The sequence below is a fragment of the Cyprinodon variegatus genome, unplaced genomic scaffold (assembly GCF_000732505.1).
Source record: "Cyprinodon variegatus isolate N-32 unplaced genomic scaffold, C_variegatus-1.0 Scaffold1186, whole genome shotgun sequence".
In the NCBI taxonomy this organism is placed as follows: Eukaryota; Metazoa; Chordata; class Actinopteri; order Cyprinodontiformes; family Cyprinodontidae; genus Cyprinodon; species Cyprinodon variegatus.
Genome location: NW_015151639.1, coordinates 110,379 through 134,174, shown reverse-complemented (window position 1 = coordinate 134,174; position 23,796 = coordinate 110,379). Strand labels below are relative to the sequence as shown.

Sequence of the window (23,796 nt, the reverse complement as noted above, 5' to 3'; positions counted from 1 at the left end):
TCATAAAGATCAAGTAAAACAGCAGATGGGTCAGAGATAATTCTCTAAAGAAGTCAAAGGTCAGGTTATAAAACAGAAACCAAAGCAGTGAATATCCTCTTAGATTAGAAATGGGAGGCAAGATAACCGCCAATAAAAATCCGATGCGTAGGTGTTTGAACTTGTAAGTAAATAAAGCTGAATGAATTAAAGATTTGTGTCAACTCATACATATATGTGATTAGTGCTGCAGCTAACGATTATTTTGCAAATCGATTAATCTCTCGAGGTTCCCTTAAAGAAGATTTTTTACAAAATTAAACCAGATGAAACTAAAACTTTTCTACTTGAGGAGTTCTAGAAAGAGCATATTGACATCCAAAAACTTTTTTTTATATTAATGCAAAATGCTTACATACATACACACACATACATACATACATACATACATACATACACACATACACACATACACACATACATACATACATACATACATACATACATACATACATACATACATACATACANCACATACACACATACACACATACATACATACATACATACATACATACATACATACATACATACATACATACATACATACATACATACATACACACATATATATATATATATATATATATATATATATATAGTTTTTACAATTTTGGTATAGTTACTGCTTTAAGTTGGTTGATCTGTCAGCTAAAGGCATGTTTAAGTATCTCTATACGCCTGTTAACGATAAATCACCTAATTAGTTGAAGATTATTTCGATAATCAATTAATCACAATTAATCCTGTGTGAATCTAAGTTATGAATTAAAGATACAACTTTGCAATAAAACAAGTACAAATCACACATTTAAGTGTGATTTCTACACTTAAATGCACAAATGTAACATTTTAGGTATAGATAATGATCAATGGATCATTATCTATACCTTAAACTAATACATCCGCAGTGACTTAATTAATTTAGCGTTAATCAGTAAAAAAAATTAAAACAATCCTTTTCGACGGAATCACTAAGTCCGGGAACGGCCATTTTTGCCCAAATATAGTAACACCTCACCCCTGACATCTTCCGCCAGTGACGTCACGATGGGGTAAGCTTTGCTCCATTCTCCCCGCTTTACAAGCAAAATCAATGGGAACTAATAGACACACCTGCCATCAACAATTATTTAAGATTTCAAGAGGACTTCACCATTTTAATTCGCAAGAGCTATAGTTAAACTGACAATGCCAAAGTGCATGGCAATCGGATGTTGTAATACATCGAGTAAAAAATGAAACAAAAATTCATAACTGCATTATTTAACCATAATAATGGCATTGCAGGGCATCCTGACATCTTTCAGTCCAAAAGTAAACTTATCAAATCATGTGGTAGAATTTGTGAGACCAAATATTAGCGTTTCCCTTCTGCTTCACAATGATGTAAAGCATCATATGATAATTTATATTACTAATAATTTAAATACATGGATTTTTATGGTTTTATTTAGAAAATTGTAAAAAATAAAAATAAAATTAGTTCAAGGAACTATACTATTTCAAATGGTGCATTACTCCACTATACCTTTAAATTTAAACCAAAAATATATATATAATTTATGTTAACGAGAGAAAACTTTTTACCTTATACATCAAGAATTATACTGTTAACATTTGGCTTTGAAACCAGTTTATACTACTGCAAAAATATAAGATTTCACAGTGCAATACAAAATATATGGGAACCTTACCTATACCAAACGTTGGGTCAGGTTAATTTCGTTAGCATCAAACAACTTGGGCACATAAGGAACTATTTTATTTACAAACTAAACATTCTAGCTCAGTAAAACAGCTTTTTATTGAAATGTAAGTACACTTATTTTTGATAAAGGAACAATGGGTGAAATCATTGTTGAAGGGGCAGTAAATTATGGACTCATCACTAATTTGCATTTCTAAAACAAATACCTGCTCAAGCCTAATTCTGTAGAGGTGTTTGAACTTAAGAGATGGTTGCAGTTCACTGTCTGTTGGTTGTTACTGGGCTAATATATGTCTATAGCCTCTGGAAAGATGCTTGGAAGCATTGGATGCAGGTCCAGCAGATTCCATAACAGTTTCTTCCCCACTGCCATTAGACTGCTGAATGTTTTGTAAAATGGGTTATTGTATTGTATTTTATTATATTTTATCATTATATATATAAAAAACAAAAAACTGAAATGTTAGAGCTGTAAATTCACAGTCATATGTTTATATTACTGTTTTTATACATTGTTTACTACTTTTCAAGGCTGCACTTGAAATGAAAAGGAACTGAAATTGTCCAAGGAGCTGTTCTAAACAATATTTCTTTTTGTTTTACACTTGTGTTAAAAAAAAAGACTAATAAATCATATATTTTATTTCCTAAGCTTTGATTGATTTCAAGATTTTTTTTTCTTCCAATGTCAAAAGGGTGATCAAGATGTTTTGTTTTATTGAAAGCAGTTCTCTCACAGCTAGATAATATGACTTTTTTGTTTTGTTTTTGTTAAAAATAAAATTACAGGCTGAACAACCGCTAAGAATCAGGCTCATAAATATTTTGTAAGGAGTCGTAGGCTAGTTTCCACATCAGTATCTAATGGTTCAAACTCTCCTAGAAGTTTAGGAAAAAACGGTTTCAAATGGATTGTGAATTAAGGTGCAAAACAACTTTAAACTCACATATAAAAAAGGTTTTTTGCTTGAAAACACTTAAACACTTGTCCTACATGCTGTTCTGTATTTTTAAAAACACAGTTGTTTAAATATTATTGATATCAAATCCAATCTTAGCCTTATTATAAGTTTAAATTCATAGGAGAAGAGTTAATCGCTCTGCTTTTGCTTTGTTTTTTTAACCACTACATCAGATTTTCCCATAACTAAGACGTTTTATTTTATAGCAACAGGCTGTAAATCAAACCAAGACAATCACATCCCTGTTAAATAAACAAAATGAATCCCAGTCCACAAAATAAATCTCCAATGGATCAGTGCAGTACTGTAACCAGATCAGGATTAGCAGTTTTAGGCCTTAACCTTTACCCCACCACTTATTCATTTCTGAAAATTAACATGTCTGGGAAATGTGAACGCTCTCCGGCTGTGATCCCACTTGGACACACACTGCAGTGTCAAACAGAGGACAAACATTTCATGCATAATCTCCCTGTCGGTATTCTGCAGGGAGCAAATTTATGGTTCAAACCAGAACGAGCGTCATGCAGGGTGGCTTTCAAACCTTCGCTCAGTGAGTGCGAGGAGGAAAAATCTATATGGCAACAGCAATATGCATGAACAAATCTACAACTACAGCTCAATTTTTACACAGCTTGCAAATTGCTTAGGATCCATGTCACACATCAATGACGACAAATCAGTCTTTTAATAAGGTGGACACTGTTGATTGCAAACAGCAAAGGATCTTAAGTAACATGCTCGGTATGAGTCTTCATTTCCAGAGCTGCATATGACAAGCTATAAAATGTTTACCATAATGATCTTTGCTTTAGCACCATCTTCAGACTAAATCGTTAAAGTGCTCTGCAGTGGATAAAAACTGCAGCTTGTGTCAATAACAACTCTTATTTTCCACCTTAAAGCTGTCAATACGATTTCATATGTGCATTCAAATTTATTTTTGCTATAATGGTAGATTAGTTATCATCTAAAGGAATGTGTCTATAAGCTTATTGATGTTTAAAATGTGTCGGCGAGAAACAGTTCCTGTCTGTCTGTTGTAGGTGCTAATATTTTATTATATTTTTTTTATGATTTATCAATTTACATAAACAAACTGCACTGCCTGAAAGTTTATTTAAATGTATATGATATATGATATGCACCATTTAATGTAAAGATTTTTTACATAAAAAATAATTGATCATGTCCTCTTTTTTTTTTTTTCTCAATAGTTGCGTTTTCCAAAAGAGGGCAACACAGTTGATTATTAAGAAGAGCCTTGCTGGCAAGAGAAGTAATGCCTGCGACATGCATTGATCCAGATTCTTCTATTATACACTTTAATAGCGACAAGGATTCAGAACATACTTACTGTGGTTATGCTTATATATATATATATATATATATATATATTATATAAGTTATCACCTAAATAGCAACTATTTATCCTTGATGCACGACGACGCAGCTCAGCATTACACAAAACATTTCTAACATGACAGAAAAATACATGCTAGCAATGAGCACTGTAGATGGAGAAGGCTCAGCCTGTGATGCACTTCATGGAGCCATGCTTTAACAGTTCCCTTAGAGCAACCAAACTACCGGTTTAAAGGCCCTGCTAACAGCATGAAAGCCTCTCCCAGCACTGAATGTTGGGTTACACTAAAACACAGAGCTATAATCACAGTTATCGTCGACCTCATTGAAAAAAGTGGCAATAGCATGTCATATTCTATCATTAAAGGTCAAAAGGGTGTTTTTATTCAGTAACCCAATAGGTTCCTATTTTGTTATATTTCTAGTTCAATAATGTGAAAGAAAACGTGTTTTGTCTGTATTAAACAGTTGGAATGATAAAGAGTTAAAATATAATCATGTACTAGACTTTTTTTTTTTCTCTTTTCTTTTCTAAAAAAAAATAATAATAATAATATTAAAAAGGAGCCCCTCATGTTCATGGAAATATCCTCTTGATACAAGAAAACTGTTTTTTTTTTTAATGTTTTTTTTAAATGGGGCACTTCTAATTTCATTGTTAGTAAGACAGTAATCAATAACTTGCATCCCTAATTGGGCTGGGCAATTAATTGCATTTGAAATATAATCAAAATTTAACAAAAAGCAATTTTCAAATCACAGAGGCACTACTTTTTAATCACAGTATATTTAACAAGAGCAGGACACTAAATGTCTCCCTCCAGCCCATTGGGTGGTTGTTTCTCACCACACAGAAAGGTAGAGAGATTAGCAGCTAACTTGCAGATCAAGGAATACACGTAAACTAAACACTTTTTCACACAATGGTTACAGTAAGGTCATGTAACAATGGACTCTGGGCAAGCAAGCTCTCAAAAACCAAAAGCCTTGGGTGAAACATCTACAGGCTCAGGGTAGGAAAATGGAAATAAAATCAAAATTGCAATTTAGATATTTGGCCAAATTGTACACCCCTAATCTCCAATACTAGAGATGCACTGATCTATTTGTTTCCAATGGACACTGATACATGGGCTAAGCATATCGGACATTATCTGATACATCTATGAATTTTATCTCCTGTTTGTGACATCAACATTGCTAAAGGTAATAAATGAACATAGATACAAATCCTCTCTAGCTGCTTTATGTGCTTTGTGTGATGAAATTAAAGTAACAAGTAACATAATACAAAGTCACTGTAACTGTATGATATCAATAAAGATAAAAAATAGGCAAGAATCCCGTTTAGTCAGTATCTGAGCCGATCCAAGTATCAGATCAGAGCATCTCTACATAGAACAGGCAATGTAACTACTATAAAAAATAAAAAATTATAATTAGGTTAAAAAATACCTAAAAGTCAGTTATAATGCTGAGATGAAAATTTTGCAACATTAAAAAACTGTTTTCAGGTTAGTTTATCCAATGAAAATGAAGGTTTCTATGCTGTTTCTATAAAGTAAACACATTTAAGCCCAAACTTAAATTTAATAAATTATTTTATTATTACTGTCTTTGTTGTTATCATCATTATTATATTAGTTTAGGACATCCTATTAAAAGGAAGCACTTTCCTCTTGTCCACAGATGTTCCTGAACAGTCATTAACTGACACCTGAAGCAGCCAATCAGAGCAGCCCCTGATCACGTGATCCCGTTGCCACATAGACACTGGTCCTTCAGCCAATCAGCGGCCCGAACACGCTGCATGTGACAGTGGAGCAAAACAACAACACCGTTTACATGAATCCAGCCCTTAAAAAGCCATGAACCTTCTTTGTTCTTTCTAATATCTAACTATGGTGAACTCACGGGTGCCAAACCATAAATACACCTGCTGTTAAACACAAAGAGGGGCTGTACTGTAGTTGAACATTCACGCAGCTTTTTGTTTCCACTTGAGCTAAAACGCAGTTGCTGACCAGCTTTCTGCAGTGCGATTAACCCCAATCTTTAGCCGTATGCAAATCGCCAAACCGGTTTGTTAAAGCGGAAAATAGCAGCCCTCGTGTGATTTTAATACTAACGGTGTAAATAAACCCAACGGAAAATGAGAAAATAATTTCCCGCAGCCTCTTCCGGATTATATTAACATTTATGACAGTTAAAAAAAAAAGTGTCGCTAAAACCTGAGTGCGCATTAAGAAATAAAAGCTGACTTCCACGGAGAAGGAGAGCTTTATTTCAGAGGTTAGCCTCTGTGTTTTTTTTTCTTCCTAAAAGTGCGTGGGAACAGCTGTTTGCGTGGAGCTGGCTAAGGTTAGGTTTTGGTGGGCCCGAGTACGCCATCATCAAAACAGAGACAAAGCAGGTTAGGTAAGCTCCGCTCTTTCTGTGCTCTAACACACAGCAGCCGAACACAAACACAACGCTGCTCCTCTGCTGTGGAAGTCCGTGTCACAGCAGACACTTACACACATTAAAGCAGAAAACTCGCAAACATACGGAACTTAAACCAAACGGTAAACACAGAAAAATACTCACAATGCCGTGTCGCATTTACTTACTCCTTGCAAGTGAACGCACCGTGCAATGCGACGGTCAGTGGGAAAAACAAACACTTTCAGTAGAAAACAGCTTCTATTGATCAAGCTCTGCGTGTCTGAGCTAACTTTGATGGTTTGGTCGGATATAAGCGTGGTAGCGACGAGACGCGTTGGTGAGGAGGAAGAAAGAAACAGCTGAGAAAATGTAAACACGGGTCACGTGGTTTTAAACCGTCGAAACAGGAAAAACTGAACTGTTGCTCATCTGTTTTCTATCTATCTATCTATCTATCTATCTATCTATCTATCTATCTATCTATCTATCTATCTATCTATCCAAATTAGTTTATTTATTTAGTGCCAATTAACAACACAAGTCATTTGAAGGCACTTAACAGACAATACTATATTGTAGTAGAAGGAAATGAGAGGACAGATAAAATGGCAAAGAGAGCAGTTCAAAATCCTATTAGTTTTACAGTTAAAACAAGTTAGATAAGATTCTAAGATAAGAATTCCCTCTTAGATAAGAGGGAAAGATTATTATTAAAGAAAAATTGATGGAAAAAAGGGTGGGATGAAGAAAAAAAAGGAAGGTGTTTTTTTTTATAAAATTCAGAAGATAGTAGGAAAAAGAAAAAAGAAGATGAAATAGGAAGGAGGAGAGAGTGATAACAAGGTTAGGATTTGGGCATACAGGACTTTATTATAAACTTTTCAAAATTCAAAAGCATACTACTGGCAAATGTGATTACTGTGGAAAATATGAAACAATAGAACATGTTATACTGGAATGTCATAAATATGAAAGCCAGAGAAGATATATGAGGAGAGACTTTTGAATGTATTAAGGAAAAGATTCATTTATTAGATATTTTGGGGAAGAATTTGGGGAGTATACATATACAAATAATTATTCTTTTTTTTTTTAAAGAAAACTAAATTATTTCATAGAATTTGAGAGGGTGAATATGTTTATGATATAGACAAGTATGTAGTTTTTTTTCCTTTTTTTCTTTCCTTAGAAATTATATATATATATATATATGTTTATCAGAAGACAGTCCGTCACGAAACACACTCCATACCAGTAAGTGGCGGTAATGCTACTAAATGTTTGTTGCCAACCGCCAATAAATCCAAGAAGAACAGACAATACTGTGTGATTGGTTGATTGCATCCAGTCATTGACTTGCAAGTCATGCTCTTTCTGAAGGAGCTTGCAGCAACGATTTTTGTTCGACTTTTGCTTGCATTTTGTTGTGACTCTACAGCAATCCCTCACTCCAAGTATATGCATGTGGGGACAGTGAAGAGGAAAACTCCCTTTTAGCAGGATGAAACCTCCAGCAGTGTGTGTGGCGATCGGCCGACTGAGGTTCAATAAGATAGAAGCAGAAATAGTAAAAGAAGTAGAGATACAAAAGGTAACTGTTAACTAGCTCCTCAGGTGACCATGTCAAGGAAAGACACTGCCAGGCAGATGAGCTCCAAGCCGCTCTAGTCACAGTAAAAGAAACAGGCCAATCTCCAACATTTGTTAACAGAGATGTTGATTGCAGCAGCACAGCTGATATTTCAATCCAAAATGGAGTAACAGCCCAACTGGAACCGACCAGATGAAGCTACTATGATGAGGAAAAAGCTGAAAGAAAATAAAGTTATGAGTGGAACTTGACAAATACTGTATAATGGGAGAATAAAGAAAATGAAGCAGAATGAGGAAAAGTTCTCCGTATGTCTCCTAGCAGCCCAAACATACTATTTTGAGGTATGTAGTATAAGAAAGGTAAACCCAAAGAGAAACATTTGTCTAGACTGAAATTCTCCCCCGCTGAATCGGGCTGTTAACGCTCTACTTCCACCTACCTCTCTAGTCACCCAGCGACTAAGCAAACATCACTCAGTTTTTAACTATAAGCTTTATCAAAAAGGAATGTCTGAGCCTAGCATTAAAAGTAGACCAGGTTTCTGCCTCATGGACTAAAACTGGTAGTTGGTTCCACAGGAGAGGAGCCTGATAACTAAAAGATCTGCCTCCCATTCTACTGTAAGAAATTCTAGGAAGCACTAGTAAACCTGCAGATTGAGAGCGAAGTGCTCTTTTAGGACCATAAGGAACAATCATATCTCTGATATAAGATGGGGCTTTGTAATTTATTTGTTTATATGTGAGAAGGAGGGTTTTAAATTATATTCTGTATTAAACAAGAAGCTAATAAGGAGAAGCTAGGATAGGAGAGATATGATCTCTTGTTAATTTTCCTCAGAATTCTGGCTGCAGCATTTTGGATCAGCTGAAGGTACAGCTGAGCTGTACCTTAGCTTCAGTTTGTGGACTTCCTGATAGAAAAGAATTACAACAGTCCAACCTTGAAGTAATAAAGGCCTGGAGTAGTTTCCCAGCATCACCCCTTGACAAGATATTTCTAATTTTTTGCAATATTTCAGAGATGAAAGGATGATATTCTAGAAACCCCATTGATATGGGATTTAAACGACAAGTCCTGATAAAAAATAACACCAAGTTTTTTTTTTTACTTTATTATTTGAGATCAATTTAATCCAATCCAAATAAACTGACTGACTAATCAGCTACTTTTTCAGAGACTCATCAGGTCCAAAGAAAATAAGAGTCATCTAGGTTTTTATGTCTTCAAGACATGCCTGTAGTGTATGGAATGGGTTAGTTTTATCCAAATTTATAGACTGAGTTTAGCTGAGTATTATCCCATAGTATATATATAGTGAAGAGAATTGGCCCTAGCACGGATCCCTGTGGTACTCCACAGGTAACCCTGGACCTTGAGGAAGGATTCTGTCAGATAAGTAAGATTTAAACCCGCCTAGTGCTGTTCCCTGAATTCCTACAAAGTCAAGTCTACCCAAAAGGATATCATGATTGAGTGTATAAAATGCAGCACTGAGGTCTAACATTCCAAGTACATATACAACTGAATTATCTGAGGCCATGATAGTATTATTAGTGACCAACATAGCTGTTTCAATGATATTATATATTTTAGGTAAGGGAAGATTAGAAATAGGTTTATAATTGACCAATGCATCTGTGTCAAGAAAGTAGTAAGTAGTGTTAAGTAAAGGTTTACAGTTACCATAAAGTCCTGGCGTATCCCTCAAACATATTCTTTAACATATCCCTGTAGATTAATCATATCCAAAATGAAGTTAAAATAGGAGGGAATACTTCCTTAAATAACTTTGTTGGAACAGGATCTGACATACAAGTTGAAGGCTTAGATAAAGATAATAATTTTGCCAAATGTTTGTTTAGGTGAAGGCCTACAACAGGGATGAAAAAGATCACAAGAATGAAATAGAAGAAGGATCTGAGAAAAGTAAAAGACGGAAGTCTGGATGGAGACAAAGAACTTAACTCTTTCTTCAAAATGTTGAATCAGAAACAATCTCAGCATCCTTCTCCTTTGTCCACACATAGACATCCTGTCCTCTTTCGACCGAAAGCTTCTTGATCACACCTCAGATGTCTAATCAACCAACTACAGAGACTGAATTGCAATAAGTCACCAGGTCCAAATGGCGTCAGTCCTACAGTCCTGAAGGCCTATGCAAAGCAGTTCTGTGGGATTCTACAGCATCTCTTAAACCATAACCTGTCCTAGTAGACAGTTCTAGTGATGTGGAAAACCTCCTGCTTCGTTCCAGTACCAAAGAAAATTCAGCAAAACGTCCTTAGTCACTATATACCTGTTTTGCAGACTTCCCACATCATGAAGGTCCTAGAAAGATTACTGTTGATTCACCTCAGCAAACAAACAAACAGCTATCAGGACCCCCAGCTGTCTGTTTATTACCATGGTGTTACTGTAAAGTTGAAGATGCTATACACGCTTCGACAAACCCACTGTCAATTAGACAAGGTAGACATTATAATGAGGATCATGTTCTTTGATTTCCACAGTCCATCTAACACATTTTAGCCTGACTTATTTTGTGAGAAACTTCAAAAGACAAAAGGTGGAGTCCTCAAGAATTGCCTGGATCAAAGACTATCTGACAAACAGACCACAGTTTTTGAGACTGAAGATTCAGCTGTCTAATGAATTAGACAGCCGTACAGGAGCACCACACGGGACAGTACTCTCACCATTCCGTTTCACTCTTTTCAATTCTGATTTCCAGTACCAGATAGAGTCCTGCCATCTGGAATGATTCTGCAGTCATTGGGTGGATCAAAGATAGACAAAGAGGCTGAGTTTAGGGAACTGGTGAAGTGCTCAGAATACTTGACCAAAGTGCTTTACACTACATTCAGTAATTTACCCATTCACGTGCATAGCCCCATACATCGTAGCCAGCGCTGCCCTGGGGCTCACTGACAGAAGTGAGGCTTTCATAGACAGGCAGCGCCAGGGCTTAAACCATTAACCCTTTGTTTGTAGGGCAAAATCCTGGATCTGACGCCCCTGATATGTAGTGAAGAAACAGAAACAATCCTACTGACCTGAGAGTAGATCTAGAGCTGGTTGAGGAGTAAAAATACATATACAAATAAAACAAACTCCACTGGAGACGCAGATGTGAAGTCATCTACAAGAAAGGACAGAGCAAACTGTACTTCCTAAGAAAGCTTAGGTCCCTCATTGTTTGCAGCAAGATGCTGCAGATCTTGTCTAAGTCTGTTGTGGAGAGTGTCATCACCTCTGCCATCATCTGCTGTGGTAACAGCATCAGAGCAAATGACTACAAAAAGCTCAAAAAACTAATTAAGAAGGCCAGCTCTGTTCTAAAAACTCCTCTGGAACCTCTAGATGATTTCTCAAAGAACTATTTTTCATAAAGTGAAGAAAATTATGGACAACAGTGAGCGTCATCTTCAGAAGATTGCTATTCACCAACAGAGTGTCTTCAGTCCAACGTTTTTTCCGGATTCGCTGCAGAAGATCCCTCCTGCCTACAGCTGTTAACATCTACAACAACTAGTTGAAGAAAACTACTATGAGTTAGAACATTTAATTCCTCTTCAGATCAATAAAGTAATTTTGAATTTAATTGAATGTTTGTTCGTGTAGGTTTGCAAGTTTGCAACACAGTTCTCTGTGAAATATTAAAAACTTGGGATCCTGTTTAATTACCGAACCCTGCTTTGAACTCCACACAGCTTTACCCCCGACCTGAGACCTTCACAGAACAAATACAACAGCATTTTACTTACTTATAAAGTGACTTATAAAGGCTGCGCTGATTATTTTGGTGGGATATCTGCGGCTGAATACATGTCGGTAGTTTTTCTCCTGGAAGGTAATCCTTCACCCCAAATGTTTGCAGTCCTAAACAGGTTTTTTTCCTGGATTGCCCAACAAGCAACTTTGGAGAAAGTAAGGATGTAATTTTTTTTCCAACTCACCTCATACCTCATGTCTCACATAGGTGTTCAGACCAATGCAATTAGTCACAAAACAACAAGCTTCACTTTTATTATGTATTTGTGCCATGGATTGCAGTTGTATTGGATTGTGCAACTACTTAGAGCATAAAAGGGAAGGATATGATGCAAAATTTTAATTGTGATAAAAAAAAAAAAACTATTTTATCATGTGCTTTACATATGCATTTAATCAAGTCTTCCGTAACAATCACTGTTTCTGTCATATTAACATTTAATACAACCTGTTTAGCAGAGAAAATAAAGGAAGGAAATGCTGTTCTATAGCATATGAGAATATTCAGCCTTTCGACAAGAGGGTGTAAAAATAAAAAAGGTTGTAGAAAGTGTTATGCACCCTCTGGCCTCACAGATTCCCATAATGCAAGGCCTAGATTTAGCTATGGAAGAGTGGGAATGGGTGATCACCTGGTTTAATGTGGAGGAAGCTGTGTTATTATAGTGCTTTGGCCCTGAATTGCTCCGCTTAGCTCTGCTGTGTTTTTCTTCTGGAGTTTCTTGTGTGTGAGGGAGAACACCATCTTTTGACATTATTAGTCATTTGCAAACATTTGTTTGGTGTGGGGAGAAAATTCTACATTCAAACTACATTTTTCGCTACTTCTCTTTCAGAAATAATTTTCCTTTTTTTCCACAAACAAGTGAGTTTTCTTCCCCTAAGAGTTTATTTACTTCCTCCCCCCCCCCCCCCCGGGTGGTTTAATTGAGCAACTGAGGTGTTGAGATCCACTTGCGTGATCCAAAACTATTAATTCAAAATACACCCTGATGCACATTTGAGTGTCTCTCATAAATGAATGGCTGCTCATCCAGTATCATTAGTGATGTCACCTAGGGCCTCTCACAGAGACTCTGAATTAAAATAATAAATAAATCAACACCTCTAAACAAGAAACGCTTGGGTTTTTTTAAGCGTTATAATTAGAGTCTCATGAGATTTTTAATGATGGATGGAGAGGAGAGGTTAGAGTTACTTTAAATCACAAACACAATATATTACCTAATATGCAGAATCATATTTTTGAATGTCTAGTCAGGATGGTAAAAAAGAAAAAAATGGTGAATGGATGTAATAATTAACAGGGCCACCTTTAGGTCTGATTTCATTATCTGTTTTAAGCCTTTTATTTATTGCGGTCTGAAATTGTTTGTTAAAGTTGTTCCCCCCCCCAAGTATTGATGTGGGAGTGGTTTCACTACATTTAGTTTTCTGAAGCTCATCACGAAAACACTTCAATCTGTGGCCAGTCCACGTGTGAGTCCTCGAAGAGTTACTTTTCTCTTACCTTAGGAGAATGCAATATATCGCGTATTTACAAAATCACAAAAGCTATACTTACATGACGTTACAGTACAATACATCGATTCCATTGGGTACCCTTATGTGCTTTTGCCTTTCTTGCTCAGACTAGACTAAATAGCGAACCATCAAGCTGCTTGAAGCACTCTAACACCAGCCCAGGAAGAACAGGAACTAGTGGTAGTACAGGAAGACAGATTTGTATAACGTGCCAGGATGTGGCTTTGTGTAGTGCAGCTCTCATCTTTAATTCTTCTTTTTTATCATCAAACACACATGTGCCTTGATTTTTGTTCACCTATGCCTCGTCATATGAAGTAAATTTAAGAACAAGGCTTTGCTTATTTTGCCTTCTTATAGATTTAACCTGATTTTGAAGCAGAATGCTGCTTACCCAGTCAGGGCTTAATATAATCTGGCGTTCTAACAATAGCTAAGGACCCCATAAGATAACTAAACTTTTATTTTAGTTAGCTCTTCCCATGAGCAAACTTTTTTTTCTGCTCAAAAAACTAAAAGAGAAACTTTTGCTAAGATTACTAGAAAAAGTCACTTTTAAGCTGATGCATTTTTTTTCTATTATTTCCTTTTCAATTTAATTACCTACCTATAGGTAAATGTCATATTTAGTGTTTCTTTTTTTAATTTATGTCAGATTACTTTTACAAAATCATATTAATTTTTGCGGAGATTTTTTATTGATATAACAGGACATTATTTTTTGTGCATATTTATTAAACTCTATATACTGAAGTTGTGGACAAGGGGCATGGTTAGAATATCTCAAGCTTTGAAGATTTTACAGACCTAAATACTTAAATAAAGTGCCTGGCCAACATGGAGAGCTTGAATCACAGACACAGATATAACCAAGAGACACAACCAAGAGGAGTTGCAGAGATACAAAGCTCAGGTGGGAGTATCTGTTGACAGGTGTTGGAATATGTTAGTTATGCACAGTAAAAATCTGGGATTTTTAAAAAGAGACAATGGGAAAGTCATGCTTAAAAGAAAGGTATTAGAAGCCTAATTTCTAGCATGCCAAAGGCCATGTAGGAGGGCCATATAAATATGGACCAGCAGGTTCTCTTGTCAGATGAGCTCAGTATTGAACAATTTGAATATATCAATAAAGAATTTCCCCATTGTGGGAGAATGTATTTTCTATGTCTCATGGACTAAAACTGGTAGTTGGTTCCATAAAATGTTCTATTCTATTCTTCTGTTCTAACAATTCCTTCAAAATGTCTGTCTATTGAGGAAAACTATCCTCTATATTGAAACATAGCACTGTTATGCCATGGAACTTCTTTTCTTTAGGAGCTGTTTTCCAGTAAATGATGGTTTCACAAAAGGTTGTTCATCCAAGTGTAGGAAAACATTTGCATAGAACATGTTTCAGATTTTTATTTGGGAAAATCTTTAATAATCTTGCATAATTATATCTTCACTTAACAAATACAGGAAATTTGTGTGGGTGTATTACATAAAATCCCCAGAGTTAAACTAAGGTTTATTATTATAACAAAATAACCTTCTAAAGGCAAGACTTTTACTTCTTTGAAATGTAAGTGCATCAATAAGTCGCATATTGTCCGATGTATTTTGGATTTTATTTAGGAATAGAACTGTGAAATAAGCTCTGAATATAATTAATTTTCCCTTTAAATCAAAACGTCTATTACTGCCAAGGAACATCCAAGACATAAGTTGTGGTTTTGTGGTCAAGATTTTTTAACTTTATTGTTATATTTTTTATATATATATATAAAGCAAAGAGAACAGCAAAGAGGTAAGAAAAAATGATAACAGAACTCACAAAAATATTTAAATCAGTCATCTCTATTAAAATGATTGTTCATACTACTACAAATTAGCTGGTATGTTGTGAAAAACGTTTTAATCTAAAAGGAAAAAGCTATAAAATTTCAGTTACGTTAGTCTTTTTTCTTTTCTTTTTTCTGTTCAAGCCCAAACAGCGTCTTGATCAGTCATTTTAAATGCTACCACAAGACCTGCTCAGTGAGTTAACTTGTTCTGAATACAATACTTCTGATTGACCACTAGGTGCCAGTGTTGCCCTATGAAAATATCCACATCCAAAACCAAACCACACAACCGTTTGAAAAGTTTATTTCTACCATACAGAAACTGTACAACACAGCGCATATCTGTTTATTATGAAATAGTAAAAGTAATAGGAAGTTTCCATTTTACAAACTACCTCAACCGAAAAAAAAAAAAAAACATTTTAATGTAAAACAAAACAAACCAAATTGATACAGTACAATTTCATACCAATATCGTTCCACAAAAAAGAGCATTTTCACATTACAAAACATCAAATACTAACAGGGAGAAGAGAAAAAAAATAAATATTATTCACAAAACTTCCTGAGCAAACAACATGTGGTTTAGGAATTAAAAATAACTTATAAGGGATTAAGTCTAAATAATGTAATTGGGTTTTAAAAAGATTAACATTTGTGGGTGTTTGGACAGAATAGGGTCTAAATTGTCTTCTGTTTGGCTGTTTTGCTGTTACAGTGTTTGATTCTAAAACCCTTAAAGGCTACATTGGACTTAAAAATACGACATATTGCTCAAACGAATATAGTTTGGATTTAATTCTAAAACTGGGAGACTGAATGTATGGCAGTATAAAGTAACTGCGATGACCTTTTGTCAAATTAACGGAAACACAACAGATATTTGTAAAAAGTGCAAATGATTCAAAGGAACAAGTGATTCAACTTTCAATGCTTTTTATCTGTGATGAGTGACTGAAACTGCCATGTAGTGTCTCTGTTTTCTCTGTCATTCAGATATATATATAAAAAAAGATATTTAAACCTCAATAGTTGTTGAAATGCTGAGAACTATAAGGATTAAAGACTAAAACAGAAGCAGATTTCCTGTGTCCCCCATCCATGGGATAAAAACAATCTAATATCAGTCTTTGTCATTTTTTTAGAACCTGAATCAGAGATTACAGCTACTGAAACATCGGTATTCAAACAGTCATCAGGAACTTTTCCTCCTATGAAAATAATTGTACTGTTGAATAAATTAGACACCATCCACATAATACTGTCCTACCACAAAACATAGTACTTGTATATTTTCATGAATTCATATACATTTAGGCACATACTATATGCACACACCAACATGTGTGCACAGAAGGCAGTTCAATATTTATAATTCTGTTTAAAAAAAAAAGAGATGTGGTGACAAAGGGAATTTCTGATTTTCTTATTTTTTTTCTTTTTAGGTGCACTCTTTTTAGGGCACAAACTCACATTCACTTCCCAAAAAGATGTTTCATTCTCACTCCATCATCTCGAGTATAAAAAGATACAGTACTCTTGCAATTTATTTTATCATCATTTTTTTTTTTTTATCTCACTTTGTCTAATACATTCAGTTCCCATTAACAAAAGTGAAAGCAATGCCTAAAACCATTGATACTTAGTTTTGGTAGTCTTTTTTTTTTTCTTTGAATGGATTAAACTCATAAACTAAAAGAAGAGCAATAATAGACTAGCTTTTTCAACACTAGATGGCGAAAATATGCCATTAAAAACTGGAATGTGCTTTTGTGTAATTTACAATGTGCAGAAAAACCAACAGATTTCTCAAATATTAAGCATTTACAGTTCAAGAAATAAATAAAATCGGAGGAAATAAATACACTAACAAATATAATAATAAATACCAATTATTGAAGAATGACAGGAACATATACAGATTTAAATCAAGCAAACCATCCAAATAATTAAGTGCAAGAAAAGGTAAAAATAAAATAATAATAGTAAAAAAACAAACAAACAAACAAAAAAACCTCAGCAGGATAAATGCAGAAACAGTAAAAGCATTACAAATCTGGCTGGTAATTTTCTCAGTGCAGCGTGTTTACCGGAGAAATGCCGAACACATTTCCAAAAGCCTTGTCTTATACATGCAGCCGAGCCAGCCCTCTTCAGTGAAATAGAGCTATCTAGTGCCATTATCCTAAGTCAAAGGAACCTCTTGGTAGCTCTGCAGCTTAAACATGGATGCCTTTAATAGCCTGTTTGATATTATCCAAGAGGGCCTTGCACTCCGGGGAGTATTCATGCTCCGAGTTGTTGTACATATCAGTTAATGTGTTCACATAGGCTTCAAAATTATGCTCGCTGATGGGTCCCTGCAACAAAAACATGTGTGACCATTAGTGAAAACAGCAGAGCAGACAGTGCCAGTTTGAAGGAGACTACTTTTCACTGACAAGTTGGACAGATGCAGTCTGTGGTCAAGGCTTACTGTACCATTTGAGGAAGCTGAATGTCTGTCAGGCTGTTAATGAGAGCTTGGCTGAGGCGAGCCAGCTCCTTCAGAAGGCTGTTATTGTGCTGTTCCATCATCTTGTTTTCCTCTTCAATTGTCTTTAGGTTACATTCCATCGATGAGATCTGCTTTCAGGTTCAAAATCGAAGAAAGGTTCAACAAATTAAATGTGCACCAGTCCCCCCAAAACTGTTGCGTTGGAACGCAGACTTGTAGGAGTAAATAGTTACCTGTGTTTGGAGTTGCATCATGTCTTCCTCTATTTTCATATTGGAACTGTTCAGTTCTTTGATTTCGTGGTCCAGATGGTGAATTTCTTCTTTGTTTTCAACACCTGCATCAGAGAGGATGGACTATTTTAATCTGGTCACAGCTAGGTTGCTATTTTTCTTTTCTGAAATCCATATTTTCTTGAACTCACCACTGCTGGTTTTCAGTTTGATAGTCATCATCTCCTCCTCTGAATGCTTTTTCTTGATGCTCTGTGCATTCAGCGGGCATCCTGATAAGCTAGTTAAGCATGAAAGATCATTACAGTGTGTAGAATATCACCAAATTTACAAGGCATAGTACAGGGTAGAGGTGCAACAGCAAATTGTTTCTTTAACTGAAGACCATCCTTTCAGAAATGTAATCATCAAACTCATCATGTGGAAGCAGTACCACATCGCTTTAAGGTTTAATTTTCAGTACCACTAGGTTGTTTAAAATAAACTCAACAGAACCTCACATATGTAAGAAATATGGCTGCATTAATTACAGTTAACCCAACTCCTCTGGATTCTAAGTTTTCTTACTTTTCAGCTTTGCAGTATCCCCATAGTTTTGTCCTGTGCTTTAACATCTTAACCAATAAAATTATATGCATCAAGAAAGCCATATTGCCGCCAAGCAGTCCTTTGTTATTACAATATCGTAAACATTGCTGCTGCAACAATGATGCAATTTGATATATTCCGCTTTTTAAAAGGAAACTGCATTTTTTTTCAACCTGCGGTAGGGTGAGAGAGTGGCACTTTCAGCAGATAAAAGGACGGCTTAATCAACTACAACACAGTTGTAATTGTTTACTTTTTTAAACTTTCACTCTCTGTGTCATTTTGCATGCTGGACTAGGAGGAAATGGTAGATTTTTGTAAAAATTTCAGTAAACCCTTGTACTGTATGCTCAGCAATCACAAAGCCAAATTTTGGAGTCATGTCAAGCATTTTTTTATTGTCTAAAACTGTCCTCTGGATTAAGAAGCTAACTTAGAGGCTCAAGTGGCAACACTGCCTAACAGCCAAGGTAATTTAAAACACATTGAAAGCATGAGGGTAGTGAGGCTTAGCAACTTTAGAAACAGTCTGGCCTATTCAAATGTGTGAAAGGAGCATAAATGGCCCCTTAAGGTGGACACTAGTGTTTTCATAATGGTAATTCAGCCAATTTAGGTATGATGACGCATATGTTTCTAATATTAAGGTTTAATTGTCATATGGTAATGCTGTATTGCAGATCATAGATAGAAATCCAAGCTTTCCAAATATTGGGCAATTGCTGATTTTTTTTTTTTTTTTTAGCAAATTCAGCGACTGGCCAGAGAGTTTGGATCGGTGCTCCTCTAGTAGAGGTGTTATTATGGTTGTGCTTGAAAGTTTACATACTGTTCCATTAAAGACAGAAAGAAATAAATTAACAAAGGTAATGATAAATAACAATGATTTTGATTTTTTTTTAAATGGAAATCATGGTACTGATTTTGAATATATATATATTTTTTAAAGTTGTTTTTCACAAGCAAGGTACTTTAATTTGTCTGGGATGGTTTGCTTTTTAGAATTATTTAAATAAAAAAAATCAAAATATTATTTAGTTAATTTTGATTTATTATTACCTTTTTCCATTTTATTGTGAATTACTAGCGTGCATTTGTCCTTTTCTTTAATGGGAGGGTATGCAAACTTTCAAGCACAACTATATAGTTAAGATGAATCATATCAAAACAGCATTTTTGCTGAGAGAGGAAACAGTAAATAAGGGAGATTACCTTCGGTGAGTGGCAAATACATTATTGGCATGTCCGAGGCCATTGCAGCCAGGCAGGGGACAATGGGGCAATTCTTGCTTGTTGGCCTTCCAGGCAAAGGGCAGGCCGTTGATGGACGACTCCTTCTGTCTTTTAGCAGCTAGCGGACAACTGCCTGCGCTGCGGTGGGATGTGTATTTCCCCGATATATGGCCCTGCCCGTCACATCCAATCACAGGACACCTACAGGTCAAGAGACAAGTAGACCCAAGAGCTACAGTCACTACTGAAAACTCTAAAAAACTTGCATTTAGCAACACTGTTGTGCTGTAGACAATAAAAGCACACGACCTCTTGTTAAACAACAGCAACAAAGAGTATTTAAAAAAAAAATCTATTTTAATAACTAGACCGGAAGATTTGTTAACCATTACCCTGATTAATCCAGCCAAATGCTGATTAAAAATGAAGTTGAAAAACTGGAGATGGATTCAAATCATCACATTAGCTGTAAGTTATTAATCCACTAAAACTTAGGTTGGAATAAGCGCTCTGCTTAGTTTAGTGCTTGCATTTTGTGTAGAGTAATATTTGTGTGTGGAAAAAAAAAAAAATTAAAAAAAGCAGCACAACTCATGCTGAATGTCATTAAGAGTTTGTCAGTTGCATTTCCAGGCCTGTTTTCTGCAGGTCAGTAATGGAGTGACATGAATTACAGATAATTGTCATGTCCCCCCCCCTCATGCGAAAGAATGTAATTTGGAGGTGGCTAACCCATTCCCTTATTGATAAAGGTGAAAGGTCGCCTGAGATGATCCAAATGGCACGCACGCTTTGGAGTGCTGCCTGCAAAAAGCCTGTTTCAGCATTTTTTCACTACACAGCAGCAATACTGCACTTATAGGACAAAACAAAATCAGTCCCCATTACTTACATCTACCACAGGTAGGTAGCTTGATGCAAGGCACCCAGACAATGGAGGCATGCCATATGGCTCACTATTTACAATAATCTAGGGACATTTGTTACCCTCCCCCTTTCTCTCCTATTCTCCCATAGTGTGTATGAGATCTACTACGATATAATTCCTAAGCTCTTGGCCTTGCATTAGTAATTAAAAAGAAAAAAAAAAACAGTGTCCAGATGTATAAGTAAATAAGGGCTTGTGTATCTGACTTTGGATTTAAACTCCAAATCAATTACATTACCGTTGTTTTTTTTCCCCCTAACAACACTTTTACTGACAAGAGCGATTAGAGAAAATGAGTGCTGTGCCATCATTAGATCAACATTTTCTTAATGTAATATAATTATAAAGAAAGCACTGAGAGAAAAGTGAAAAGCCAGCTATCCCATTCAGAAAAAAAAAAACCCTGGAAAAAATGAAAGTCTTACAAAAACCAGCTGCTAATTCCTTTGAAAAATAATAATTTACAAATTTTTGGGGACAACAAATGTATTATTTTCTTTGTTTAGCTCTACAGCCTGCAGGTATAGAACACAAAAAAAGTGTGACACTGCTCTTGCTCTGTTGCCTTGATTCATTTTTACACTGACATGATGGCAGGATGAGGAATTTAGAAAAAAACGTCTTACTTAAGCTCCTGCTCGTCTTTGTCATCCTTGTTTGGTGTGAGCTTCAAACCTCCCTTTCTGGCACGTGGACACCCTGACAAGCTGAAAACAGTTGGAGAAATAAAATGAACCTACTGAGAAGTTCTGTTAAAGCCTGAAAAGAGACTAAATGCATGAATCGAAAGACAAATTGTTTTAGAGTTTCTTTCTTTTTACATAAGGGGTACCCCATAGGCCACACATAAGACAGCGAGTACACTACCAATGTAATGTCTGAGGGTGTTTAGTTTTTAATGAAAAAACAACCTTTAAAAAAACATGTTTTTCATGTAACATGTTTTTCTCTTTCTTTACAAATGTATCAATAGAATAAATTCTGTTTTTGAAAGCTGAAAATTAATATATATTAATATATATTTAGTATTGCAATAACAATGGTAAAAGTACTGCACCATTTCTTAGATAGATAGATAGATAGATAGATAGATAGACAGACAGACAGACAGACAGACAGACAGACAGACAGACAGACAGACAGACAGGAACCAAGTTCATCTTTAAAAACAAGAATTCAAAAAGTGCAGCATGTCTGCTGCATAAAGTGAGACTTCCACCATCTGTTTGAAAGCCATACATGTGACAAATATATTTCATGCTCAGTGGTGATGATATCTGCTTTTTTTCCCGTTTCTCTTTCATTCTACCTTCTGTGCGAAGCATAGTTCCCAGTCACATGTCCAGATCCATCACAGCCAGGTGTTGGGCACCTGCAGGTTGAGAGACACAGACACCAGGTGCTTTTTACAGCATAAAGTGGATCCGTGCTAATATGCAGGAAAGCAGCACAAATAGCTAAACGAGTTCATATTGAGGACATGGAAATCTTGCATCGTGTGTAATGGGAATGAAAGGGATAAACGAAATGCACGGGGGGGTGGATAAGAGGAGCAAAGAGTGAAAGCAAGAAAAAGCTGCCTAGTTTAATGTGAAAGAAATTCCTTTAGCAAATGAAAAATAACTGTTTTCAAAACACATACTTTAGTTCCTGAGAGTTGGCTGCCATCAGCGATTTGAGAGTTTTGTCAGCCAGGGGACACCCAGACACACTGGAGAGGATAAAGAGCTAAGAGTCACTTTAATTCATGCTTTGATCACTGTGGCATTAAATTATCCAAATACGTAAATAACAAAACATTATTTGAAAACACAACTTCCTCCTCAGGAAAAGAGAGCTGTTTCATGAAGCTGTCATTTCATATCATGTAGTGTACAAGCTACAGTTTGTGACACCTTGAAACAATAAGCACCATTTTCATAGTCTGCGTAACTTTGAGCTGCTGCTAATGAGACTGTAATTAATTGCGGTACCTCCGATGCGATGCATAATTCCCCGTCACATGGCCGCTGCCGTCACAGCCTGGGGTCGGACAGCTGCACGGAGAACACAAAGCATTTAATACACAGATTACTCCACTTCCCACAGACTGCCAAGCTGCCACTGGATCTTTTCTTTGACACTTTGAGAGCCTTTTTGTTTTTGTATACATTATGGAGGAGAAAAAAAGAGTTAGTACAGCAAGAAGTTTAGTAGCTGTTTGTGATTACAATGCTTAGGTTTCAGTCAGATGACATCTCTCAGCATCATTTTGGAAAATCTCAGGGGAAGTTTTGCTGTGTAAAAACTAGAGGGTCCTACTTCTGTGGTGGAAAGACCCAGTAGAGTAGAGCATGCACTCTAACTACAAGAGTCAAGAGTTGTGCAAAGCTTTTACGGGACATACAGGTAAAAAAAACTCACTTTCAAACAGACATTTCTTCTCCACATGAACCTGCAGACATATCAGTTACAGTCAAATGTGACACAGGGAGTTTCATTTGACCCACTTAAATCAATCTGCTCTACGGTTCGGAGTTACACTTTTTTTTTTATCATTAATACCGACCATCTGCCGACTAAAAGGGAGGATCAGCTTAAACGTATCTGACTGAATAAAGATGGTGCAAGATGTTTCATTATTTAACCCTGCATACCCTACCTCAAAAGCTCCTTCTTTGAATCCCGAAGCAACAGCTTGGCTTTGGGACTTAACATACTGCCGTCCCCTGGATAGTGCTGGTCTTCCAAGGACACCTGATCATAATCCTCCAGCTGGGAAAAACAAAAAAACAACATGGTTAAAATCTCCCTCCTCACTGACCTAAAAGTGAATAATTAAGAATATCCCTTTGTAATACTCTTAAAACATTGGCTAAAGGTCAGAGGGCAGCAAAAAGAGATTAGGCCTGAGGACACTCAGGATGTAAACCATACATCCATTTAAAGTAATCCACAAAGTGTTCATGATGCAAAGCCATCAGGTACGAGTAGAATGTATTTAAAATGTACTTAAAACTTATGTCTACAAAAAGTCCTGTCTTCGAAACAAAAGACATATTACGGTTGATTCCTGCACAACAATTAGGAGCCCAGATTTCCTCTGTATATATATA

At 35.9% G+C, this 23,796-nt stretch overlaps 2 protein-coding genes across 7 annotated transcripts in view; both read right to left on the bottom strand.

Moving 5' to 3' along the window:
* The window catches only part of pcmtd1 (protein-L-isoaspartate (D-aspartate) O-methyltransferase domain containing 1), a 31,739-nt gene extending 18,187 nt beyond the window's left edge, over window positions 1–13,552 (bottom strand). Inside the window, exon 1 of one of the 4 annotated variants that reach the window (XM_015401129.1) lies at window positions 13,434–13,552. The gene's annotated coding sequence lies outside the window, so the exon portion shown is untranslated. Of the gene's footprint in view, window positions 1–6,663; window positions 6,872–13,433 lie in introns of those variants that run through there. The other 3 variants (XM_015401126.1, XM_015401127.1, XM_015401128.1) reach the window with 3 other exon arrangements.
* Window positions 13,553–16,660: 3,108 nt separating this feature from the next.
* The window catches only part of st18 (suppression of tumorigenicity 18, zinc finger), a 36,316-nt gene continuing 29,180 nt past the window's right edge, over window positions 16,661–23,796 (bottom strand). For 2 of the 3 annotated variants that reach the window (XM_015401131.1, XM_015401130.1), the window contains exons 13-22: window positions 23,343–23,455; window positions 22,675–22,737; window positions 22,344–22,412; window positions 22,011–22,073; window positions 21,328–21,408; window positions 19,753–19,974; window positions 18,144–18,232; window positions 17,953–18,056; window positions 17,704–17,850; window positions 16,661–17,582 (exon numbers count right to left, since the gene is read on the bottom strand). In XM_015401131.1, coding sequence (XP_015256617.1) covers window positions 17,442–17,582; window positions 17,704–17,850; window positions 17,953–18,056; window positions 18,144–18,232; window positions 19,753–19,974; window positions 21,328–21,408; window positions 22,011–22,073; window positions 22,344–22,412; window positions 22,675–22,737; window positions 23,343–23,455 — 1,092 coding nt within the window. In that variant the 3' untranslated portion in view covers window positions 16,661–17,441. The remainder of the gene's footprint in view (window positions 17,583–17,703; window positions 17,851–17,952; window positions 18,057–18,143; window positions 18,233–19,752; window positions 19,975–21,327; window positions 21,409–22,010; window positions 22,074–22,343; window positions 22,413–22,674; window positions 22,738–23,342; window positions 23,456–23,796) is intronic. The other variant, XM_015401133.1, reaches the window with a different exon arrangement.